This window comes from Chiloscyllium plagiosum, chromosome 34, assembly GCF_004010195.1.
Source record: "Chiloscyllium plagiosum isolate BGI_BamShark_2017 chromosome 34, ASM401019v2, whole genome shotgun sequence".
Classification (NCBI taxonomy): Eukaryota; Metazoa; Chordata; class Chondrichthyes; order Orectolobiformes; family Hemiscylliidae; genus Chiloscyllium; species Chiloscyllium plagiosum.
In genome coordinates this window covers 37,593,173-37,620,727 of record NC_057743.1, presented here as the reverse complement: position 1 = coordinate 37,620,727, position 27,555 = coordinate 37,593,173, and the positions used below count along the sequence as shown (strand labels likewise).

Sequence of the window (27,555 nt, the reverse complement as noted above, 5' to 3'; positions counted from 1 at the left end):
GAGCGCGCGCACCAGAGAGAGAGCGCGCGCACCAGAGAGAGAGCGCGCGCACCAGAGAGAGAGCGCGCGCACCAGAGAGAGAGCGCGCGCACCAGAGAGAGAGCGCGCGCACCAGAGAGAGAGCGCGCGCACCAGAGAGAGAGCGCGCGCACCAGAGAGAGAGCGCGCGCACCAGAGAGAGAGCGCGCGCACCAGAGAGAGAGCGCGCGCACCAGAGAGAGAGCGCGCGCACCAGAGAGAGAGCGCGCGCACCAGAGAGAGAGCGCGCGCACCAGAGAGAGAGCGCGCGCACCAGAGAGAGAGCGCGCGCACCAGAGAGAGAGCGCGCGCACCAGAGAGAGAGCGCGCGCACCAGAGAGAGAGCGCGCGCACCAGAGAGAGAGCGCGCGCACCAGAGAGAGAGCGCGCGCACCAGAGAGAGAGCGCGCGCACCAGAGAGAGAGCGCGCGCACCAGAGAGAGAGCGCGCGCACCAGAGAGAGAGCGCGCGCACCAGAGAGAGAGCGCGCGCACCAGAGAGAGAGAGCGCGCACCAGAGAGAGAGAGCGCGCACGAGAGAGAGAGCGCGCGCACGAGAGAGAGAGCGCGCGCACGAGAGAGAGGGAGAGAGAGCGAGAGCGAGGGAGAGAGAACGAGACAGGCATTTCACAGGAGTACTTAGACAGCAATAACTTGTAACATACAGCCATGACTGTTGGCATCTTCTATACCAAGCTACTGGACAAAGCTTGGCTGCCTATTCTGATCAAGACAAAAAGTTAAGAGAGCAAAGTTAAGTCTGAGATGTACAAGCATTTGATATAGGTTCAGCACAGTCTCACAAATACTGTCAAAACTCATTACTTTTACGTGAAATTAAGTCTTCCTGTGTAATGTATCTGTCCACAATTGGGAGACCAAGACAAACCACTGGATGGCAATTCAGCATTAGAAATATCAGTTTGATATCCAATTCCAGGACTGAATACCTAGCATACGTTATGCTCATTTCAGTAAATGCACCAGCCCTTTTGACAAGTTGTAAAGGGTTGAGTGTGAAACACCCAACTTGGGTAACACATCACTGGGTTCAAAATGGTTAGTGTTATCTCCAACTGATCTCAAAAGACAATCTCCCTGAAAGGATTTTAAGAAATTAGAAAACAGCCAAATATAGGAACATAAATTCTCAAATTCAGTATTACAGAAAGGACAGGCACCAAACTTCCAACCTACATTTTCCACAAACAGAGCAAAATTGCAAAGAGGATATTGAAAAAAAACTGGATGACAGACTAACTCTAATAAGCCTATGATATTAGTAGACAAAAGTCTAATCAAAAGTATGATTTCACAGCAATAGTGCACAGGCTCCAAAATCAAAACTACAGGAGTGTCTCTACTGAAACTAATAGTTAGACTTTCTGGAAACTCCAATAGAAATAGTCTCTTGTTAAATATCCACGATAAAATTCTGCAATACATTTTAGTCAATTTGCATCATGCTTTTCCTTTCTCACTTCTGAAATTATCCAACTATCAAGCTATTATTCAACCATTAAACCCCCTAAGAAACTTCAGTCTTAGCATAAAACATTGGCTAATGAACTTCAATGCAATCCTAGTCTTTAAACAATGTCCAGATATGCACACTTCCAACTAGGATTTTTTCAACAATCAGTAACAGGATGCAAACTGATTTTCCCATTTCAGTTAGCCGTTGATAACATTCCTATCACTTTGGCTCAAGATAAGCAGCAGCAGCAAGCAAAACAAAAATCTGGCCTCATTTAATGGTTCGACCATTTACTTAACCTATTCCTTCCTCAAGCTACTTATCTCTTGAGGTTTTGTATAAAAATACAAACCAAATATAAATTTGGAGGGAGGACAACATTACACAGCAGGGAACAAATAAAACGAAATGCAGATTTGAGACCTGGTCTTTTTTGCATTCTTGTTAACTCATCGAATTGCAATGATATCCTTTATCACCAGCCATGCTACATTCTAAAGCATTTGATATTCGTGGATTAAGTCGAAAGGATGATCGAGGCAAATGTGGAAATCAATTTCTGCACAAATAGATTGCGAATGAATAACTAATGTCTGGACTCTTTCAATTGAGTGACAATGGCCAGGGCTTCAGCATTTCCTGTTCATCTTAATATATTTGAGTATTTTTACCATCAAACACAATATTGCTTTGTATGCATCCTGAAAGCTGTCAAAAGGGTTAGCACAAGAGTATTTATTTAAAATGTGTTCAAAAATTTATACTCGGGTCAAAGAGGGGTTAGGTTCAATAGAATCTCCTTAAGAGGGGAAAATGGAAAGGATGTCAAACAACTGATATTTCTAACAAACGCTTTAAAATTAAATGTTGCATCCAGTCATTTTTGCAGATAAACCTGGATAACAATGGGGAATAAAACTGATGACAGGATTTGCTGTTCAAGTGCTGATTCCCCATTTTATGACCAGAGTTAGTGAGTTAATATAATTGTTCATGATGAATGAAAGAAAGAACCCAGGTATCACCTTGTTTGGTGAATGTCACCTCATACCTCTCTATAAGGGGAAGAAAAGATAAACAGAGATCAGTCATCGAGATAAGGAATTAAAAGGGTGAAGACAGGGACTAAGTCAAAGGATAAATGTAAATACAAAGCAATTGATATTCAAGCTCATCTGCGCTCTATTCACAGCAATTTTTAAAATTACTTTCCAGGCTTTTCAAACAGTTCAAAAATATTGCTCAAATCACTGGAATTCCCAGGTTACAAAGATAATCTTAAAATATTGAAAACAATAATATTTTTAAAAACATACTAACCTTAACCATTCCAGGCACTGTAAAGACACTTTACATGAAAAAATGAAAAATTACCTAATGTGACTCAGAACTTAGTAACATATTAGAAAATAATATCTTCTCCATATTACAGTATCGCCCAACGTAGAGTAGAAAACAGTCAAGACTACTATTGCTATATACACTGCATCTTGTGTATATGATGAGTGCAAAATCTTTATCTCAAACTAACTTCATTTAGACAAGGTAAAAATCAATATTTGAATGTTGTTATTAACATGGATACTTCTAATACTACATTTTAATTCAATGTTTCCACTAAGTATTCAACATCTAAGAATAAACATTGCTTAATCTTGCAGTTGTACATAGTACAAGAGTTACAATGATGCTGCATAAATAACTTGTATATAACCGAACGCTAAATTTAAAATATGTCTTCCATTTGAAACTTCAGTCATTCTTCTCCTGAAGCATAAAAGTTCTCTCAATTGGCGTCATCAGATGCAATACAATAAATATTCAAGATAGACTTTAAAATGACATTTTATACCTCTCTCAGTAAACATCCATTATTTTTCAATAAAAACAGTTAACAGGATAATTCAAAAAGGGAACTGCCATGAAGTTTTGAAAACTCAATCAACACCAAAACCAGCCCAGAACAGAGACCAAAAATAGAATATTTAGCTGTTATTTCCACCTGTTTTGCAATTCTAATTTTAATGCAGTGAGGGGTTCTAAAGTTCAGGAAACCTGCTTCTGAATGAAGATATGAAATGCAGGACAGGTACATGTCTTCATAGGACTGCTTGTAGCGAAGGAGCGTGAACACTATCCCTTACCCAGATTAATCAACATCTACAGTCTGGAGCTACAACTTTACCCACCGTACAGCTTTCAATCTGGCTGGCAGCAGACTGGAAGTGTGGTTCTTCCAAAGAAATCCACACATCTGTGCCAGAGTTTTTTTTTTAAAAATGGGACTAGTGAGATTTCCATTTTGGTTTCTGGTCTTGAAGTTTCTTCCCCTCAAAATTATTCCAATAACGATTCTATGCGTCACTTCACCTAGTATAGGAAGAGGATAGTGGAGGATTTAATTTGGGAAATAACTATGGAATTGAGGCGCAAAAGATGGAAATGAGCAAGAATGACAGAAGACAAAGTGCTCAACGAGACAAAATAGGTTACCAATTTTGGAAAGGTTGCAACAGCTGCAACGGATATGGTGGATGTTGCAGAGGCAAGTTTTAATTCCCAAACAGCAGAATGGCAGGAGAAATGGTAAATGATCATTAACAGGAATCAGAAATTTTGACAGTGGGACAACTAGAGTAGATCATTGAATAGGAAAGAAAAGAAAGTTGACGAGTTGAGGAACATTGCAGCTAAAAGCAACAGGAAAATTTGCACAGTGAAGTAGCAATGACTGAGAAATGCAAATTGTGCGCTTCATACATGAGTGTCAAGGTTAGTGTGTTGTCAGTACCATAGAGGGGGACTGGAAGTATTTCAGAAATCCTGGCTTGATAAGGAAAAGAATCAGAGATAGGCTGAGAAAGAAAATCCAACCATGATAGCAGCTGAAGACCATCTCAGGGCCTGGGTCTAGAGAAGAGGCTGATCCTTTCAGAATTTAAATTAAATAGAAATAACTTTCAAAGGCAGTTTGCATAGCAGAGCTGAGCAACTTTATTTTTCATTTTACACATTTGTGTGAAAACTAAGATCATATTTTCAATTGGTAGACAGAGGAATTTCAAAAAGCATTTTAATTTTCAAAACCTTGTCTCCTTATTCCTTTACCCTCACCACCCCCCCCCTCCACAAGTTGAGTAAGGACATAGGACTCATCATGCATCATTTATTTGGAACCGTGCAGTTATTTGTATTAATTAATTAGTGGGCCGATCAATTTGATGGTGCAGATCAAAAGGATTAATGCCTTGCATTTACTGAAATGCTACACAACTGTTGGAATGTTGACACCACCTGTCCTGCAACGTGTTTAAGTTTATTAACTTATTTGGTATAAGTGCAAAAAAACTGAATGAGGATGGTGATATAAAAACAGACTGATTTAAGTACAAAATTTCTGGCTGAATCAAAAGCTAGCTTTTGGAGCAACTGACATTACAGTAAATTAAAGCTCTAGATTACAGACAGTGGATGTGAGGGGTGCTTAATATACGCTCAACGCAAATCTCAATGTTTCCAAACTGGAAATAAACTAGAAAACTGCAGATGATATTTATTTTGTAAACTGTACTTTAAGTTCTCCCCAAAAATCTCTTCACTCAGTGTGCTGAATGTGAGTATGCAAACACAAGTTAGAGAGGAAATGTTACAAATTCAATGAATTGGAGTTGCATACATTTTACAAGTGAAAGAAATGAAAGTGATTGAGAAGGTATTTTGGAAGGATCCTTGATGAGTTACTGGAGTGCAAGAGGATGATGATATACACACTTTTGCTACTGTTTAACCCAAGTCAGTAGAGCGAATGAATGTTGAAGATGATGGATGGGGTGCCAATCAAGAAGGATGCTCTGTTCTGGATGGTGGCAAACTTCACAAGTACAACTGGAACTACACTCAACCAGGTAAGGGGAGAGTACACCATCACATTCCTGACTTGTGCCTTTTAGATGATACAGACATTGGGAAGGTGTTAAGTTACTGTGTACAATCTGGCATGCTCTTGGAGGTATGATATGTGTGCAGCTGGTCTAATTCAGTATCAGCTCACTGTACCTCAGACCCAATGATGGAGGGAAGGTCATTGATGAATTAGCTGAAGATGGTTAGGCTTAGGACAATCTGAGGTACTCGTTTACTGGTATCCTTGGACTGAGATGCTTAAACTCTTCCTTTGATCTTGGTGTGACTTCAAACAGTGGACACTACTGGGCGGCACGGTGGCTCAGTGGTTAGCACTGCTGCCTCACAGCGCTAGAGACCCGGGTTCAATTCCCGTCTTGGGCAACTGTGTGTGGAGTTTGCACATTCTCCCAGTGTCTGTCTCCGGGTGCTCCGGTTTCATCCCACAGTCCAAAAATGTGCAGGTTAGATGAATTGGTCATGCTTAAATTGCCCGTTAGGTGAAGGGGTAAATGTAGGGGAATGGGTCTGGGTGGGTTGCTCTTCGGAGGGTCGGTGTGGACTTGTTGGGCCGAAGGGCCTGTTTCCACACTAAGTAAATTTAAAAAAAATTAAAGACAGTTACATCTGTATGAGATGCAAATGTTAGCATCATGTAATCCAGGATTAAGCAGTTTTTTTACAATGCAATTTCTTTTACATTATTTCATTACCCGAAAAAAAATTCATCCATCCGCTGTACTAAAATGTAGAATGTGCTGCGTTGTAAATATTTTTAACTGACTTGCTGGCTTGACACCTCTGAAACAGGTGGTACTTGAACCTAGGGCTTCTGGCCCAGGTTAGGAGACTATCACTGTCCCACAAGGCCCCCAAATGCGGAGTTATACTCTTGCTGTATAGACATCAATATCCCTAGAAGTGACCTGCAGAGATAGCTGTGCTTTAGTTGATGCTCAAAACTGTTTTGCCTTCAGTCAGCTGCTACTTCAGATGGGGTCAGGGGATGAAGGGAAAGAAAAAAAGGACGTGTGATCAACATCTTTCAACAACATAAATACTAGTGAACAACCCAAACAAAAACAGCCAGCCACTGGAATACTTTAATTGAGGTGTTTGCTGCATTAAAAGTTAGTTACCTCTACAGATTCACTTTGTGCAAAGGTTTTATGCTTCAGGTAATCTTAAATGCTAATCACAAGCTATTTTCAAATGCACTTTTAATCGACTTCATTAAAATATAGTACTCATATTGGGGTGGCAGGACTTGTTACTTTGATGAAAACATCACAGACTTGAAGCATCAACTCTTTAGCTCTTCACCAATGTTGTCAAACCTGTTAATTAAATCTTAACAAGTTGGAGAAGTAGGCTATTCAACCCATCGTGTTTTCTTTGCCATTCAATGAAGTCTCAGCTGATCTGATTATCCCCAACTTCACTTCCCAACATAATCTTTTGTTCCTTACAACAAGTCGTTCTGCTATAGTGCAGCAAATTCACATTAACCAAACACGCAATGCAATTGACAAATTGGGGACACTTTCTAAAGTGCGAATTTTTAAAACGTGTTGGCTATAATGCAATTACATAGCCAACATTAAGCGCTGTTTCTAAAGCATGATTTTTCTATGTGGGGTTGCACAAGAACGCAACCATCGCATTGTTTCAGCCATGAATCTTTAGCAAAGCCTAGATAGCCTCTGATAAAGAATTCCTCAGAATGACTTTCCACAGAGGAAATTCTTTGTCTGTCCTAAGATGAACTCAGGATTAAGCCATCTGGTTCTCGATTCTCCTACAAGGGGAAGCAACTTCTCTCCATCTACCCTGTCAAGCTCCCCAAGAATCTTGTTTCAATATGGTCTCATCTCATTCTTAAGCTCAAGTACAAGCCCAACTTACTCAAGCCCTCATCAGAAAAACCCCTCCATACTTGGATCAATCTAGTGAACCTTCTCTGGACTGCCTCCAATGGCAGTATATCTTTTCTTAGATAAGGAGCCCAAAAATATTCAGTATTCTAACTGTAATCTGACTAGCACCTTGTATTTTTAGCAAGTGCCCTTTAACCTCCCTAGTTTTATATTCCATTTCTTTTGAAAAAAGGCTAACATTTAATTTGCCGTCCCTATTACCAGCTGAACTTGTGCATGAATCACAAAACTAGCATACAATCCATAAATCCCTGTGTGGCTGCTTAATGTACCTAACTCCCCAGTTCAATAATATTCAGCTTTTCTATTCTTCCTGCCAAAGTGCATAATCTCGCATGTTCCCATATTACATTTCACCCATTCACTTAACCTGTCTATATTCCTTTGTAGCCTTTGTGGTATTCTATTGGTCTTCCCACTGATTTTTTAAAATTATCTGCCAACGTGACAATAATTCATGTCTTCCACAAGCCATTAAGACAAATTATAATGGATTGTGGCCCCAGCACTGCTCCCTGCGGCACTCTACTAGTTACAGGCTATGCTGAAAATGCACCTTTATCCTAACTATCTTCTACTGGTTAGCCAATCTGTTATTCATGCTAACATAATATCTCCAACTTTATATGCTACATGTACCTTTTGAAAATCTACCCCATCCTGTGTGTTACTGCCTTAACAGGCTTTGAATAAAGTTTGTCAAGTATGACCCCTTCTTGAAGTCATACCGACTCTTCCTCTAATATCTACTTCTAAATGCGCTGCCATTAATTCCATCTTTTAATAGACTTGAGCATTCTCCTAATCGCACATTAAGCTAACTTGCTTATGGTTATCATCTGCTTTGTCTCCCTTCCTTTATCAATAAATGAATTACATTGGCAGTTTTCCCATCCCTTCCCCACGGTCTAAGGATTCTTGGAAGGCTGTTAACCAGGGCATCAACTATCTCTGTAGCCACTTTAAAAAAAATTCAAGGATGCAACCCATTAGTTCAAGAGGAGAAAGTGAGGTCTGCAGATGCTAGAGATCAGAGCTGAAAATGTGTTGCTGGAAAAGCGCAGGTCAGGCAGCATCCAGGAAACAGGAGAATCGACGTTTCGGGCATAAGCCCTTCTTCAGGATTAGTTCAAGAGGGCCTCAGTTTTTAGCACTATCGGTTTCCTTAGGAAGTCTTCTCTAGAGAAATTTATTATGGTTACTATCTTCCTTACTTTAGGCCCCTTGATTATTTACTGTCTTTGGAATGTTATTGATGTCTTCTATTGTGAAGCTTGATGCAAAATATTGATTCAACTCCTCTATTTTCTGATTTCTCGTTATTTCCCCAGATTATTTTCCAAAGATTTATTTCCACTTTGGCCTCTTTTCATTTCGTTTTTGATATATTTATTCTATCCTGTACTAGCAAAGCTAAATCCGCCACCCTTTACTTCTTGACTATACTTTCAAAAGAGTTATATATATGAACATTTGTTTCCCAACTTTGATCCAGATTTTCAGTCTTTTTTGATTTCAGACATTCAGTTTCCATACTATTTTGCTTTCTTGCTATACAGAAAACAACTTGTGTTCTGAATTTATTTTTATAGAGACGGAGAGAAGAAATAAAAGTTAAGAGTGTTTTGTAGTTTGGGTGCGACATACAAGATGAGTAGTGGTGTGAAGCAATTAGAACTTACAATTACTATATTGAACTCCATATCCATGACACAAAATACAAGAATCCTGTGTACGACTGAACTATAGTTAGCAATTTTTTGCTTAGCAACTCATTTAACCAAGTCATGCAATTCTACAAAAAGGAAAAACATGGCGAAGAAATCCATGGAGTGGAGCAATAAAACCTGAAGTAATGTTGTTAAATCAAGTTCAGCGAGACTCTATTCATTGAAGTTAAGTTGAGACTATTTAGATTCAAACTTTATCATGAAATAATTTTTGTGGCATTTTTAAAAAATATATTTCCAGACAAAATATGCAACTCAGAATTTTGATTGAAGGAAAATATCAGGTCTATTTACATACCTGCATAATGTAGAGGTGCATCTTTATCCAAGGCAATTAGTGGAGGATCCAGCAAGACTGAGACATCATTTTCTGTAACAATACCATGATATGTAGTTTCTATCCATGGCTTGTGCTTGTTAACTACAGGAAAGAAAACATCACTGGTTGACGAAAGCCAGGATTTTATGCATACTGCATTACACAATCTAAGTTCTGAATATACAAATTGTGAAATTTGTTTGTTGCATTTAGAATCCAATCCAAAATTTTCAAATGTTGAACTAAATAACGAGATATGCCAATGTAGTCAAATAATAAGTCCTTGAAGTTGACATCTGTGCAACTACTTATCACCAAAGTTGTTCTTACTCCCTTGACTGCAAGAATGCAGTTTCATAGTTCCTTGAAAGGACAGTCTCAGGTAGGTAGGATAGCGAAGGCATTTAGTATGATTTCCTTTATTGTCAGAGTTGGGAGGTCATGTTGCAGCTGTACAGGACATTGGTTAGGCCACTTTTGGAATAGTATGTGCAATTCTGGTCTCCCTACCATCAAAAGGATGGATTTTGTAAAAATTGAATGGGTTCAGAAAAGATTTACAACGATGCTGCCAGGGTTAGAGGGTTTGAACTATAGGGAGAGGTTGAATAGGCTGGGGCTGTTTTTCCTGGAGCAGCCGAGAGTGAGAGGCGACCTTAGGAGGTTCATAAAATCATGAGGGGCAAGGACAAGGTAAATAGACAATGCCTTTTCCTTTGGGTGAGGAAATCCAGAACTAGAGCGCATAGGTTTAGGGTGAGGAGGGGGGGAGATTTTAAAAGGGGCCTATTGGTCAGCTTTTTTCACAGAAGGTGGTGCGTGTATGGAATGAGCTGCCAGAGGAAATGGTGGAGGTTGGCACAATTACAACATTTAAAAGGCATCTGGATGGCTATATGAATAGGAAGAGTTAGAGGGTTATGGGCCAAATGGGACTAGATTAATTTAGGATATCTGGTTGGCACAGACAAGTTGGACTGAACGGTCTGTTTCCATGCTGTGCACCTGATGAGATTAGATTAGATTCCCTACAGTGTGGACACAGCCATTTGGCCCAACAAGTGCACATCGACCCTCTGAAGCATAACCCACCCAGACCCAATTCTTTCTAACTAAAGCATCTAATACTCTGGGCAATTTACTGTGGCCAATCCACCTGACCTGCACATCTTTGCATCGTGGGAGGTACCCAGAGCACCTGGAGGAACCCCACGCAGATACGGGGAGAATGTCTGTGTGGAGTTTGCACAGTCACCTGAGGCTGGAATTGAACCCAGGTCCCTGGCACTGTGAGGCAGCAGTGCTAACCACTAAGCCACTGTGCCACCCTAAACAGTATCACTCTATAACCACACAATTATGTGCTTTTTACCTTCAAACCTGTCATATCACATTTGTCCAGCCACAATTCTTAGGAAGAAAACAGTAGCACTTGATCTTAAAATATACATATCTCTGAGCAAGTCTGTCTTGAGAGAGGAGCTGATGCAGCAGGGTGATAGCAGCTCAATACTAAAACTAGAGTTATTTACTTGCAAAAGAGAATTTAATAAACATGCAACTGGGTTACTCAAACCAGAAGTATTAGACAAATTCCACATAAACCTGTTTAGCCAATGGTTTAAGTTTATACCCCTATTGATCCAGTGAAGTACAAATATCGACTTGAATTACTATAGGGTTATTGAACTCATGTTGACTGCAAAAGAGGGAGTACAGCCTAGTCCTGATTATAGTGTGACTGCTTACAAAAGGAGATCACACCAGGCTGGGGAGATCAGTAAAAATGTAAATATTTGGAAATAAAAGTTTTTTCCTTAAAAACCCACCCTCTTCCAAATCAATTCTGATTTAATCTAAAAGTATCTATTTTGAAGGCAATTGCTCAATCATTTTATATTTAATTCTTAAGACGACACATGGTTCCAATCCAATGTCCTAAACACTATATTTGAGGATGACATGGGTTAAAAGCATCAGAGAGTGTGGGGTGAAAGCGGTAACAGGATCAGTCATCATACCAAATGGCAGAGCAGCCTCAAAAGGCCGAACAGCCTACTCCTGTTCCTACTGTCTACAATTTAACTGTCCCTCGATTGGAGGATGCTTTCTACTAATTACATGTTTTTGCTGTGGGTCTTCAAAGGAAGAGAAGATAGGAGCAATTTAGGCCACAGTCCATTAGGCCCACTCTATTTAACATAATGATATTCATCTTCTATCTCAATGTCATACTCTTGTTTTCATATCAAATTTCTATTTAGCACCCAGAAATTAGTTCCTTATCAAATTTCTATTTAGCACCCAGAAATTAGTTCCTTTCTTAAAAAGTGACTTCACCTCCACAGCCTTCCATGGTAGAAAATTGCATAGGTTCAACACCTGTTGAGTAAAGGAACTTCTCATCAGTTCAGGTCTACCTGTATCAAGACACTGACCCATTTTTGTGAGCACCCAGACCAGGGGAAACATCTTCCCTGCATTCTGTCTGTCCAGGTCTATCAGAGTAATACATATGAGAGCCCCACTCAATCTAAACCATGAATATAGGCCAAGTCAATCCAATCTTTCATCATACCACACACCTGCCATCTCAGGAATCATCATCTGGAGAACTTTTGCTGCATTCCTGCCATTGCCATCATTTTCTTGGGTAAAGAGACCAAAACTGAACACATTCCAGGTGCAGTCTAAGGTCTAGTATAGCTACTATAAGACTTTGTTGCTCCGGTACTCAAATCTGCTAGCAGTGAAGGTCAACATTCCCAGCAGCACGCTGGTTTGCAATGACCTTTGTAAATCGTAATAACTTAATGTCGATGTAAGTAATACACAGCCAGTGTTTCTCCCTCCCATCCATCCCACAGCCCCCAAAAGTGGAGGACCTCACCTTTATCTACATTATACTGCAGCCATACATTTGCCAACTCACTTTATTTGTCCAAATCACCCCGAAGACTCTTTACATCCTCAACACAACCCAACTATGCATCAGCAAACTTGGAAATATTACATTTGATTCCCTCATCCAATACAGATAGTTTTTTTATAATGCGATGGTTATGTTCTTATGCAACTCTGTTATAAAACCTTTTTAGAAGTTTTAAAAGTTTGTGCTTCAGAAACAGTGCCCCCAATTTGTCAATTGCATTACAGCAATTCGCATTAACGAAATATGTTATAGTGGAACAACCTGGACATAATGTGCAAAGCTAGGCCAAAGTACTAAACTGTGGTATCTCAGTCATCTTTCACTCAAAAAAAACCATTATTCCTACTCAATTCCCTGATTGCTAGAACAGATTGAGAACTGATGAACAATGTATCCACAGTCTCATGTGATTTGATATTGCACAATAAACCTCCTTTACAGGGCTTTTTCAATAGCTTTCCAATCCAAATACAAGGGAACCTCAATTATCTGAATGAGATGGGCGGGCACTATTTCATTTCGGATAATCAATTATTCAGTTAAACCAATTAAATGCCTTTCCTATGGGGCTCGGAGTTTTAAAAGCCTGCTTCCCTTCCCGTTCAGCAGACTGCCACCCCACCCACCCACTCCCCAATCCCGTCCAGCCCCATGCCCCTGCCCGCCATCCAGCCACACCCCCCCCGCCAACCCCGTCCCCAACACCACATTTCTCCCCCACCACCCCCGTTCCTGTATACCAAATCCACTAGCTCACATGATTGAGTCGACTGATTCTCAACCTGCAGCTTTCAATAGGGGGCACCATGACCCACAAAAGGTTTTTCTGGTGTTGCTCTACCTCCTGGTTAAGGCATTTAGAGCCTGTGTTGCATCTTGATTTACATATTGCGAAGTTGAATGACCAGCAAGTTTCTCCCAGATATTAATCTCCATGCCACTGTACTTCAAGGAGAACCCAGTGCCTTTCCAGGATTTGTTTTGCCCTCCCCTAGAATACTGGTCATTTCAAAATAGGATCTGCTGGGGAAAAGGTGTTTTTCAGACATTCAGTGTGGAATCCAAATAGATAGGAAAGGCGTTAAATGAATATTTTATCAGTATTCACACAGGAAAAAGATAACACACTGTCGAGGAGAATAATGAGAGGTAGGCTTATAGACTAGATGGGATTGAGGTTCATAAGGTGGTGGCGTGAGCAATTCTGCAAAGTGTGAAAATAGACAAGTCCCCTGGGCCAGATGGGATTTATCCGGGGATTCTCTGGGAAGCTAGAGAGGAGATTGCAGAGCCTTTGGCTTTGATCTTTATATCGTCATTGTCTACAGGAGCAGTGCCAAAAGACTGGAGGATAGCAAATGTTGCGCCCCTTGTTCAAGAAGGGGAGTAGAGACAACCCTGGTAATTAGAGTCAGAGGTACAGCATGGAAACTCGGTCCAACCCGTCCATGCCAACCAGATATCCCAACCCAATCTAGTCCCACCTGCCAGCACCCGGCCCATATCCCTCCAAACCCTGCCTATTCATATACCCAATCAAATGCCTTTTAAATGTTGCAATTGTACCAGCCTCCACCATTTCCTCTGGCAGCTCATTCCATACAGGTACCACCCTCTGAAAAGGTTGCCCTTAGGTCTCTTATATCTTTCCCCTCTTACCCTAAACCCTCTAGTTCTGGACTCCCCGACCCCAGGAAAAGACTTTGTCCATTTCTCCTATCCATGCCCTCATGATTTTGTAAACCTCTCGAAGGTCACCCCTCAGCCACCGACGCTCAAGGGAAAACAGCCCCAGCCTGTTCAGCCTCTCCCTGTAGCTCAGACCCTCCAACCCTGGCAACAACCTTGTAAATCTTTTCTGAATCCTTTCAAGTTTCACAACATCTTTCTGATAGGAAGGCGATCAGAATTGCATGCAATATTCCAACAGTGGCCTAACCAATGTCCTGTACAGCCGCAGCATGACCTCCCAACTCCTGCACTCAATACTCTGACCATCTTTATGCGTTAAGACAATCAGCACTTCCTCCTCTGTAATATGGACATTTTTCAAGGTGTCACCATCTATTTCCCTACATTCTATATCTTCCATATCCTTTTCCACAGTAAATGCTGATGCAAAATACTCATTTAGTATCTTCCCCATTTTTTGCGGCTGCATACAAAGGCCACCTTGTTGATCTTTGAGGGGCCCTATTCTCTCCCTAGTTACTCTTTTGTCCTTAACGTATTTGAAAAAACCCTATGGATTCTCCTTAATTCTATTTGCCAAAGCTATCCCATGTCCCCTTTCTGCCCTCCTGATTTCCCTCAAGTATACTCCTACTGCCCTTTATACTGAGGATTCACTCGATCTATCCTGTCTGTACCTTAACCAAACGCTCAATTTCTTTAATCATCCAGCATTCCCTATACCTACCAGCCTTTCCTTTCACCCTAATAGGAATATACTTTCTCTGGATTCTAGTTATCTCACATTCGTGAAGGCTTCCTATTTTCCAGCCATCCTTTTACCTGCGAACAGCTGCACATTATAGACCTGTGAGCCTTACATTGGTTATGGGTAAAGTGTTGGAAAAGGCTATAAAAGATAGGATTTATCTGGAAAGGAGTAATTTGATTAGGGATAGTCAACACTGTTTTGTGATGGGTAGGCAGTGCCTCACAAACCTTATTGACTTCATTGAGAAGGTAATCAAACAGGTGGATGAGGGTAAAGCAGTTAATGTGGTGTATATGGATTTCAGTAAGGCATTTGATAAGGATCCCCATGGTAGGCTATTGCAGAGAATTGAGGCATGGGATTGAGGGTGATTTAGTGGTTTGGATCAGAATTTGGCTAGCTCAAAAGGCGACAGAGGGTGGGGGTTGGTGGGACATGTTCATCCTGGAGTTCAGTTACTGGTGGTGTACCACAAAGATCTGTTTGGGGCCACTGCTGTTTGTCAGTTTTATAAGTGACCTAGATGAGGGTGTAGAAGGATGCTAGTAAATTTGCAGATGACACTAAAGTTGGTGGAGTTGGGGATAGTGCGGAAGAATGTTGCAGGTTTCAGAGGGACATAGATAAGCTGCAGAGCTGGGCTGAGGGGTGGCAAATGGAGTTTAATGTGGGGAAGTGAGAGGTGTTTCACTTTGGAAAGAGTAACAGGAATGCAGAGTACTGGACTAATGGTAAGATTCTTGCTAGTGTGGACAAGCATAGAGATCTATGTCCATGTACATAGATCCATGAAAGTTACCACCCAGGTTGATAGGGTTGTTAAGATGACAGTGTGTTAGCTTTTATTGGTAGAGGGATTGCGTTTCGGAGCCATATGGTCATGAAGCATACAAAACTCTGGTGCAGCTGTACTCTGCGTATTGCGTACAGTTCTGGTCACCGCATTATAGTAAGGATGTGGAAGCATTGGAAAGGATGTAGAAGTGATTTACCAGGATATTGCCCGGTATGGAGGAAAGGTCTTAAGGAAAGGCTTTTCATTAGAAAAGGTTTGGGAGGTGACTTAATAGAGACATACAAGATAATCAGAGGATTAGATAGGATGGACAATGACAGCCTTTTTCCTCAGATGGTGATGGCTAGCACGAGGGAACAAGCTTTAAATTGAGAGGTGATAGATATAGGACTGATGTCAGAGGTAGGTTCTTTACTCAGTAAGAAGGGATGCAACGTCCTGCCTGCAACAGCAGCAGACTTTCCAACTTTAAGAGCATTTAATTGGTCATTGGATAAACAGATAATAATGGAATAGTGTAGGTTAGGTGGGGTTCAAATTGGTTTCACAGGTCAGTGCAACATCAATGACCAAAGGGCCTGTACTGCGCCGTAATGTTTTATGTTTATTCAAAAACAAAATGTCCAATCCACTGTAGTTAATTGTGCAGGCATTATGCTTAAATGCTTGTAGAACTGCTTCAATAAGGGTATTAACATTTGTTCAATGGTCATCCTGTTGAATACACTGTAGATGCTTTGCTGGAATTTTTCTAACGCTCGCACGTCACTGACACAGCCCAGATCTCACTGCAGCCAGTGATATTGACAACTGCTTTGAGCAGGAGGTCTTTTGTTGACTCGTAGAGGTATTTGTTGTTAAATACTCACATCTACAGTTCATTGAAGGCTAAGCTAACATAGCTGATCCTGTGTCAATATTGGCCTTTTTGAGAAAAGTGGTCACAGATATGGGAATCGTTCAATATATTTTGAGGTAGAATATTTAAAAATTGATTAGATCTGGATTGAGGAGTTTTGTTTTGGCAACATTCAAGGACAGGTTTGTATACAGAACTAAAAAAGACAGTTGCAAATGTAGTGTGGGTTGGGCAATACCACAATAGATGTTTGCATACTGAAGGTCACACATCTATAGTGGTCAGTTTACTTTTAGTACCGAGACTAAAATTGGAGTTTTTGATCTAGTCAGTACAAATCTATCACATAGCTAGCCAATGGAACTAAATTAAAGATACATGGTCAGCATGGATGAGGTTGACTGAAGAATCTGTGTCCATGACATACATCTCTATGACATAGGCTATGAACCAACTTAAACATTCCCTATTTTCGTCCAGGGAGTATATATCCATGGACAGGGATCAGAAGGCATTCAAGACAAAAAAGGTTCATCTCAGCAATTAGGTCAAAAGCCTATTTAGGTATGAGGTACCATGAGTAACTGATAAATGTACTTTGAGATATTTGGAAAAAACTAGATGTTTATATTGAGAATACCTTGCCTTTAACAAAATATAATAAATGCTGTTACAAAGTACAAAGCTACCTTTTTCAAATATTTCCCTGAAGGAATTCAGCTGCAGCAAACTGACCCACTGTTACCTTTCCCAGCTGTGTGCTGCTCTCCAATCTTTCAGTTCTTTCATTCTCGTTTATTTCATCGTTCATATAACAGCTCCACCAGCTGGAGGGGCTTCAGTGGTCACAACCCTGTACTCTAATTCCCTTTCAAAACCTTAGAATCTGCCTTTTTGACAATCAATTTTTATCAAAGCCCATTATTCTCCTACCACTCAGATATTACAAGTAAAGCTCTGTGGGTTGTTCAATACATAAAATGCACCTCAGATGTACCTATACTCAGAACATCACTTTTTTACACGTTACTCATCGTCAAGAGACTGTCGTATAGAGGGAGCAATTTTAAACAGCAAACTTGTACCTGTTAGAAAAACTCAGTCAGGGAGAAAAAAAAAATCAGCAAATTCAATTAATTTAGGGCTCATACAGAAGGTAACTCATCAGCTGGACTAAATTTGAACCCTAGTTTCTCAGACAAAAGAGCTTTAAATACCACACTCCATTAAGTTTGCTTTGCAATACTTATACTTTTTGCAACATGAAGTCAATTTGAACAAATAAAACGGAATTAATGATGCATGAAAAGAACATGTCTGATTGCAAGCTTCTTTACAATTCAATAGGCATTTTCACTTCATTTTCAAAATCTATTTTTCTCAGTTTGTACTATTCTTTGATACAAGTCAGAAGATTGTGTGTTCAGGCTGCATCTCATACCGGAGTACTTAACCTTGGCTGTTACTGGAGGACATTATATTGGTATTGGTACTATAGTATTATCTTTTGGTTGACAAGGCAAATTTAGAAAATTGTTTCATATTATACCAAGAACAGAACACTTGTGCCCTGGCTGCTATTTGTCCCAACTAATTTCAGCAGAAATAGCTAAGTTTTACATTTCAGTGCTCATTCCAGGCCTTGTCTGCAACATAAACTTCATATAGTGCTTCAAATATAAAATCATTTCCAAGGCATTTCACAGAATCATTACAAAGCCAAGTTTTACACCAAGCACTAAAGCATATTTTAAGGGGCTTAGAGAAAGGAAGTGAGGTGGAGGAAGAGTATTCCAGAATTTGGGGATGAGGCAAACTGAAGAAACATTATAAATGGCGATGGACAAGTGACAAAAATTAGGTAAGTGCAGATATCCAAAAGTTGAGGTTCGAAAAGATTAGAGAGAAAGGAAGGGGTTCGGTCATGGAAGAGACTTGAAAATAAAAGGAGAATGTTGTAATCAAGATGCTGTGGAGACAGAGGGTGGTGGTGGAGGGTAACTTTTCAGACTGGAGGCCTGTGACCAGCACTGTGACACAAGGATCAGTGCTAGGTCCACTGCTTTCCATCATTTATATTAATGATTTGGATGGGAATATAAGAGATATAATTAGTAAATTTGCAGAATACACCAAAATTGGAGTTATACTAAACAAAGGACACCTCAAGAGTATAACGGGATCTTGATCAGATAGGCGAATGGGTCGAGGAGTGGCACATGGAGTTTAATTTAGATAAATGTGAGGTGCCGCATTTTGAAAAGACAAATCAGGGTAGAACTAATACACTTAATGGTAAGGTCCTGGGGAGTGTTGCTGAACAAAGATCTTGGAGCGCAGGTTTCATACCTTGAAAAGGTAGATAGGATAGTGAAGGCAGCATTTGGTATGCCTGCTTTCATTGGTCAGTGCATTGAGTATAGGAGTTGGGAGGTCATGTGGCTGTACAAGACAAGACATTTGTTAGGCCACTTTTAGAATACTGCTTGCAATTCTGATCTCCCTGCTACAGGGAGGATGTTGTGCAATTTGAATGGGCTCAAAAAAGATTTACAAGCATGTTGCCAAGGTTGGAGTATTTGAGCTAGGTGGAAAAATTGCTTTCCCTGGAGTGTCAGAGGCTGACAGGTGACTTTATAGAGGTTAATAAAATCATGAGGGACATGGATAGGGTAAATAGACATTTTCCCCAAGGGTGGGGGGGAAACCAAAATTGGAGGGCATAGGTTTGTGGAGGCAGGAGCAGGGGATTTATAAAGAGACCCAAGGAGAATTTTTTCATGCAGAGAATGGTGCACATATGAAATGAGTTGCCAGAGGGAATGGTGGAGGCTGGTACAATTCCAATATTTAAAAAGGCATCTGGATGGGTTTATGAATAGGAAGGGTTGAGGGGGACATGGGGCATATCCTGGCAAATGGGACTAGATTTAGGATATCTGGTTAGCATGGACAAGTTGGACCAAAGGGTCTATTTCCATGCTGTATATCTATGACTAGGGTCAGCAAGCAAAGGGTGAAAGGGTAACAAGACTAACAACTTAAGATACAAGCAGGGTTTTGGACAGCAGGTTTACAGAGGGGTGAATGTGGGAAGTCAGTCAGGAGGTAACAACAACATAGATAAAGGGTGCAGATTTGCTAAGATGGGGGCACATTCAAGCAAAGTTATGACAGTGCAAACAAACAAACAAAGTCTTATTGATGGCACACAGTCAGCAGCTCATCCTGGAATCAAAATGTGACAACAGGTTTGTGAACAGATTGGCATAAACTGTTCCTAGGAAGTCATGATTTGGAGATGCCGGCGTTGGACTGGGGTGTACAAAGTTAAAAATCACACAACACCAGGTTATAGCCCAACAGGTTTAATTGGAAGCACACTAGCTTTCGGAGCATTGCTCCATCAGGTGGTACACTCCGAAAGCTAGTGTGCTTCCAATTAAACCTATTGGACTATAACCTGATGTGTGATTTTTAACTTTGTTCCTAGGAAGAGTTATGGATTTGGAATTGAAGTTCAAGCTGGGACCAAAAACAATGGCTTCATTTTGCCCATATTTAACTAAAACGATTTCCATTCATCCAGTACAGACAATGAGATAAGCAGCCCAATAACTGAGCAACAGTCAACAAGGTAGTCAGTCAAGCACCAGTGTATATGTGAAAAGTTAGTGGGTCTTCAGATGCTCCAAACTAGGCTGCACCGAGTACCAAAAAAAATTTGATTCTATATTTTTTCAGCAAGCTGCACAGTATTAAAAAGTTCCTCAATTTACATTAAACATTTAAAAGTTAAGTATTCAACTGACAAAAGGCAAACAGTAAGATCACGTACCAAAATTTACACTGCAGTTGAGTCATAACCTAACCTCTATTCTTAACCCAAGAGAACAAACTTAGTGAAACCAAATGACTCTTATTGGTGAATTACTTCACCAATACTTGCTTGAAAAATAAAAATTTACAACATAAAACTTTATGAATATAGGTACCCTGCTATCCAAAAGTACAGCATTCCTATGAAGCCTTTCGTAAGCCGAAATAGCGTAAAAGCGGAGCAGCAATCACCATTAATTCATATGGGAAAAATTTTTGAGCGTTCCCAGATCCAAAAAATAACTTACTAAATAACAAAACCTTAAATAACATTAACATAGATAAAGCAGGAATGGTATGATAAATACATTTCTACTTTACATAGGCTGCATATGTACAGTGTAGTTTCACTTACCAGAATCGGGAAGACAGCAATCACACTGGAAGGCTGAGGTGATGGTAATGATCATATGTTAGGTGGAGTTTGAGGTTCGGGTGGTGGAAGGTACAAGTAGACTGGGGTGTAGGAGGGGGGGAAAAAAAAAGGTAATCTATTAACATTTCCAGGAAGGAACTTGGCGGCACCACTCTTGCTGCTCAGTGTGTGCGCTTTCAGTTGAAGATCTGGACCCAAGGGTCGGGGGGAGGTCTCTGTTCCGTGATCAGTCACTAAGCACCAAAAATCAGTCTGGTTCTTTAAGACTTTAGGGGCGGCACGGTGGCTCAGTGGTTAGCACTGCTGCCTCAGCACCAGGGTCCCAGGTTCGATTCCAGCCTCGGGCAACTGTGTGTGGAGTTTGCACATTCTCCCTGTGTCTGCGTGGGTTTCCTCCGGGTGCTCCAGTTTCCTCAGTCCAAAGGTGCTCAGGTCAGGTGAATTGGCCATGCTAAATTGCCCAGTGTTAGGTGCATTAGTCAGAGGGAAATGGGTCTGGATGGGTTAATTTTCGGAGAGTCAGTGAGGACTTGTTGGTCCGAAGGGCTTGTTTCCACACTGTGGGGAATGTAATCTAATCTAAATCTAAAACTTCATTCTTTATTTCTTCATATGGCCGGGTATACACTTCCATGTTCCTCAGAAGACTTGTGCACATGGCTTTAAACAAAGATATTTTTATACTTCAAATAGTGCAATGCAGTTTTATATTAAAAACAAGGAATTAGAGAAGGCCACTCAGCCCTTCAAGCATGCTCCACCATTCAATAAGATCATGGCTGGTCAGACATTTCTGCATATCAGAGATAATCTTTCATCCCCTTGTTCAAGGTTTTTTTTAAAATGTAAAGATTCTGTATCCATTGTCTTCTGAGGAAAGGATTTCCACACTGAAAAAAATGTATCATTTCTTTCTTGAATGACTGACCCCCTATTTTTAATATATGATTCCCCAGTTCTAGATTCTTCTATTAGAAGAAACATCATTTCAACATCCATCTGGTCAAGTCCCATCAGCTTCTTAAATATTTCAATAAATTCATCTAACTCTAAATTCCAAAGGACATACACTTATGCGTCTAGAATTTCCACTTGAAGCAATCTGCTTATTGCAGGTACTAATCCAGCAAACCTTCTCTGTACTGCTTCCAAAGCATTGACATTCTTCCAGTAGTACAGTGACTACCACATTTACTGATAGTGTTCACTTCTGGCATTTTAAACATTTCAGTAGATGCAACAGAACTCATGCTGTGCACAGCTTTTAACACTTCAGGGATTGCTTAAAAAACCAAAAAATGTTCTGACATGGTGAAGTAACTAACTTTACAGACCTATTAAATGGAAGCTGTTGAAGCAGGTGAGGCAGACAAAAAGGCACACCCAGATTCAATAGTCTTCAGTGTTTTCTATCAAGACTTGTTCAACTTCACAGATGAGCTATGCACAATTCCCCAAGGCTAGAAATTTCCTAAAACAGGGTATTTACTACTCAGAACACTTGCCTCATTACAACAGCTTAAAATTTGACTTCAAATCTGAAATACTTGATTTATTTTTATGCAATCTTTCCAGCCTAAAGAAAGAAACCAATGTGGCCAGGCCTCAAGTGCCATCCTAAAACTTTAGGTCTAGTCAGGGAATATTCAAGCTCTACCCAACCTAGAAATTGCCTCATCTTTTGATGTGGAATTTTGTAGCAAAAGGCATCAGCATCTAAAATTTTAAAACGCAAGTGATATTCTAAAACAAATTGGCAGTTTCAATGCCATGAAGAAATTGGACACAGGCTCATCGATCAAATGTCAGTCATACCTTTACCAGAGACAATCCCAAAGTATTTCAAGGCCAGTAAACAGTAGAGATGATTGGCTATTCTTTTCTCAGGCGAGCAAAAAACAAATCAGCCCACAGTAAAATTCAAGTCAAGATAAAACAAATGTTTAGTCAGCTGGCATTTGATGTTGAGAGAAGAACACTGACCAGCATTTCAAGAAAATTTCTTACTGGTCTTTGAATCATGCCATTGCAAAAGACAAATAGGGTCTAAAAATTAATACCCGAACCAGAGGCGCAACTCTGAATGAAGCAGAGCTCAGTTGTGCACTTCTGTAATTTAGTCCACATGATCAAATCAAGGCAAAAAGCCATATATGAACTTATAAAGTAGGAGAAGTAGACAGAGTTCCTTGAGCTGCACTGCCATTCAGTAAGATCATGCTGGTCTGTTTGCAATTCAAATTTTGCATTCCCAACCAATTCCTATTACCTTAGATTACCTTGCCTAACAAGAATTAGCCTCTGTCTTAAAAATATTTAATGGCTCATGTCCACTTTCTTCTGAGGTAGAAAGTTTCAAAGAAACAACTGTAAAAAAAAAAAAAATTCACGCCCTGAAAGAGTGACACCAAATTTTAAAACAGTGCCTTCTACTTCTGGATTCAGCCACAAAAAAAAGGGAACATTCTTTAAATGTCCATCTTGTCAAGACCATTCAGGACCTTACAAATTTCAATACTGTGAGAGAAGTTAAGTCTTAGATTACTTACATATGGAAACAGGCCCTTCGGCCCAACAAGTCCATACCGACCCACAATCCCCCAGACCCATTCCCCTACAGCTAACACTAGGTGAATTGGCCATGCTAAATTGCCCGTAACCTGCACATTTTTTGGATTGTGGGAGGAAACCGGAAGTCAACAAGAAAACGTGTCCAAATATAATCATTCCTAAATTCTTCACGAAAAGACACTCGCAGGTTGCTCACCTTTTGGACCACTTTATGCAATGCATGAAGAAGCCACAACTATCAAATTAAATGTACAATATGCTATAACATGACTTTCTAGAATAGTTGAACACTATGTTTGTTATACAGCTGAAGTGAAACCTACTGATTAAGTAGAAATAATGAGTGGAATCTTGCTCAATTTAGGCAAAATGAATATTTACCTCAATTTAATACTGATTCCAAAATACGAGGAGTTTCTAGTGATCAGAAGACAACATGAAAGATCAAGCATGGAACCAATGAATGGATGTCATGGGTAGTTTAGAAAGTACAAAATCATGCTAACTTGCTATTGGTTTAGTAAGAGGGCAAGTTGTCAAAGCTGATAAGAAAATAGAATCCTTCATTAAAAAAATTAAATAAAATTATAGATGAGGGTGTATGTACACAGTTCAATAAGTGTTTAATATCGATGAAACTGATTTATTCTGGAAAAGGATGTCTTCCAGAACAGTTTTTTCCTTCTCTTGAAATGCATGCCATGTATTAAAGCAAAGGATCATCTGACTTTTCTGGCTGTTAGAAATACAGGTGATTTTTTAAAGTGAAACCAATACTTGTCTGACATGCCCAACAATCCATGTCAATGAAGGGTTATTCCAAAGAACAAGTAGAGGGCAAGTAGAGAATTACTTGTAACCCAAGCAATTTTGGAGGATTAGGTTACATCTTTGTTCAGCTGGGAAAGATTATTCTTCAACAAATAATCTTGCCAACAAAGCAATGCTCACAACATTCTCCTGCTCATCTTATCACTCTTGATGACGTTGATGACAATGTCATGATCTTCCTATCATTTAACAGCACTTCCATTTCTCTAACTTTGGGTAATAGGGTGATCATGGCCCATCATAAAAAAACCTTTGGACAGGCTATCCAGAAAAGTGAAAGCCAGGATACTTGTGCAGTAAAGAAAAGTTGGCAGAATTATAACAGATCAAGATCATTGATAATCTTACTGGTTCAGAATGAAGTCACCTCTTCCAATGTAAATGGTGTAGAATTAAAATTGGGACTAGATGTGTTAGAGCCAAAAGACTGTGTGGAAACTCTTAAATTGGAAGTGTGAGTGTCTTTTAAAAGTAGTACAGTGAGAAGTGAAGGGCAAGGGCAGAAAGTCCATGTAACCTTAGATGTCAAGGAGAGATACTTTGATTATGAGAAAGAAGGAAGCATAAGTAAAGCACATTAAAAACAAGGGAGACCCTTCAAAAGTATAGAGGGCTGCTTACAGAATTTGGGAGGCAAAGAGGAGCCAAAAAATCTTCATCAGATAAGATTAAGGAAAACCCCAAGGCATTTAGTAAGTATATTAAGAAGATTACCAGGAAAATAGTGCAGCCTATTAGAGATGAAAGGGCTATCTGCACATGGGGGCAGAGGATGTGGATGAGGTCTTAATTGCGTCTCGTCTGCATTCACAAAAAAGGGGAAATTTACGGTAGCCAAGGTTTCACTCAGGATGGTGAGGTTCTCAAACATGTTGAGATTATGAAGACATATTAGATGTTTTATTGGGCATAAAAGGTGCCTAAATGCCCAGGACCTACTGAGATGTGTGGGAGCCAAAGGAAGAGACTGCTGGCATCCTGGTGGTGATATTTACTACCCCACTGGCCACAAGTGAAGTGCCAGATGACTGGAGCATAACTAACGCAGTACTTTTGATCAAGGGCAGCAGGGATAGGCCAGGTAATTACAGACCAATTAGTCACACATCAGTGATAGTGAAATTATTGGAAAAAGTTCTGAGGAATAGGATTAACACTTGAAAAGGCAGGGGCAGATCAGGGATAGTTAACACAGATTTGTTACAGGGAGATAAATTGAGTTTTTTTTTAAAAAGGGTGACTAAATATTTTGACGAGGCTAGTGCAGGTTAGATTTACAAGGACTTCAACAAGGCCTTGATGAGGTCACAAATGGAAGGCTGGTACAAAGATCTAAGAACCCATGGGATCCAAAGCAAGTTGGAAAACTGGATCCAAAATTAGCTTGCAAATAGGCATAGAGTGGAGGAGGATTGAGTGCAATTGGAAGCATGTGACCAGCCATGTACTACAGGGATCAGTGCTAGGACAGTGTGTTAGGTACAGAAACAACTTGAACAAGAATGCAGAAAATAATTTCACAGATGATATGAAAATTGGTGCAATTGTTGACACTGAGGAGCATAATCTCTTGCTACAGTCTGATATTGATCAGCTGGAAAATTGGACACAGCAATGGCAGATGGAATTTGACCCTGAGGAGTGCAAGATAAGTGTGTTTTGAGGGGTCATAGATGGGAAGGATATATACACAACAAATGATAGTACTGCCTAAGGAGTACTAAGGAACAAAGGAGTGTTAGTGTACATGTCCATAGGTCACCAAGATATCAGCACAGGTAGACAGGGTGGTAAAGGCAGCACATCAGATGCCCGACTTGATTAGCCAGGGTGAAGAATATAGCAAGGAGAGCTTATTACAATTTTAAAACTTTGGTTAGGCCACAGATGGAATACGGAGTGCAATTCCGGTTGCTGCACTGTCAGAAGAATGTGATTACATAGGAGAGGGTGCAGAGTGAATTCACCAGGATGGAATGGAAATGAGAATGTGTATAGAGTATAAGGCAGGTAGAGTAAGAGTTAAGTTCTGACTTTAGTGAAACAAGGATGTTCAACTGAGCATGACTCAGAAAAAACCTTGCAATTAACAACAGGGTGCTGGAGGCAAGGGCAATGGGTTAACAAGGTTGAAGAGTATTCATTATGTAGAGCCATTTAATAATATTGGAAGGATTCAGTATGTAAGGTCAGTTTATAACAAGGGGAAAGTATTCATTATGTGAAGCCAGTTAAGGTTAAGAATATTCATTGTGTAACAGCAAATGGCTTAATCTTTGCTATTGATGCTCGCTGATTGTAACAGTCACCCAATCAATATGTATGTTGCCTTATCGGGATGGTCCTCCCTGTGAAGTGACTATATAATTCATTAAGAAATTCTCTTCCGAGAAGACCGAGAACTCACGTCTCTGTGTACATGGGCGATCGTTCTCTCTCCCTCCAAGGCCCGGAATAAAGATAGAGGTGGTAAAACTGTGTCTGTACGTTTTACTTCAACTGAGGGGGAAAACAGGACAACAGAAACACTAAGTTATGAGGAGAGACTAGAAAGACTGGGTTTGTTTTCATTGGAACAGAGGCAGCGGCACCTGAGGAAAAATAAGGGCATAAGCAGGGTAGACTGAGAGAATCTTGGTCCCATGGCAGATGACTTATTTCAGAAGGCATAATTTTAAGGTAAGGAACAAGTGCTTTAAGAGGAGATTCAGAGGATAACATTTTCACCCAACGAGTAGTAGTAGTAATAATATGAAAAACACTGCAGCTTAATGGAAGTACTGTAGTTGAGTTTTAGTTGGTCAGCATAAATGTAGTAGTAGTAGTGGTGGTGTGGGAGGGAGAGGGAGTGTACACGAGAGAGACAGCACATTAAGAGGTGAGAAGGAATAAGATAGGATAGTGATTAGCAAGAATCAGCTCAGGTGATGCCTTGAAAAACCTGCAACCCCCTTGGCCATCAAGTCCTGGGGTAGCTCAGAGGCAGAAATGCTACCTACAGTACCACAAGACCAACATGAAAAAGATAATACACAAAATGGAGTATTCTGAACAGTCAAATCTCCATGTTAAAGGATGCAAATGAATAAAAGCTGATGCATGTAAAACTCAAGGAACAGAAGTATGAACTTAATGGAAATACACTGAGGATGTGGAAGATTAAAAAGATCAATTAGTGGAAAGTGATTGCACAGTTAAATTAATTTGCCACCTGGACACTACAATCTTCCATCCTTTCTGGCCACATATATGCTCGACAGTTAGTGTTATTTTCCATTTCAAACTTACATGATGTACCCCAGTACTATGGGAAGTCTGTGGCCTAACTTCTCTGCACCTGTAAATTAATCAATCCAAAGTTTGTGCGAAGATTTGTAGCTCGGGTGCTCGTTGTTGTGGTTCTGTTCGCCGAGCTGGAAGTTTTTGTTGCAAACGTTTCGTCCCCTGGCTAGGCGACATCATCAGTGCTTGGGAGCCTCCTGCGA

General features: G+C 40.2%; 1 protein-coding gene across 4 annotated transcripts in view; it reads right to left on the bottom strand.

The window, feature by feature from the left end:
• Positions 1 to 27,555, bottom strand: part of clstn1 (calsyntenin 1) — an 88,025-nt gene that overhangs the window by 42,324 nt on the left and 18,146 nt on the right. For 2 of the 4 annotated variants that reach the window (XM_043676194.1, XM_043676196.1), the window contains exons 2-3: positions 9,363 to 9,485; positions 2,520 to 2,549 (exon numbers count right to left, since the gene is read on the bottom strand). In XM_043676194.1, the coding sequence (XP_043532129.1) occupies positions 2,520 to 2,549; positions 9,363 to 9,485 (153 nt within the window). The remainder of the gene's footprint in view (positions 1 to 2,519; positions 2,550 to 9,362; positions 9,486 to 27,555) is intronic. The other 2 variants (XM_043676195.1, XM_043676197.1) reach the window with 1 other exon arrangement.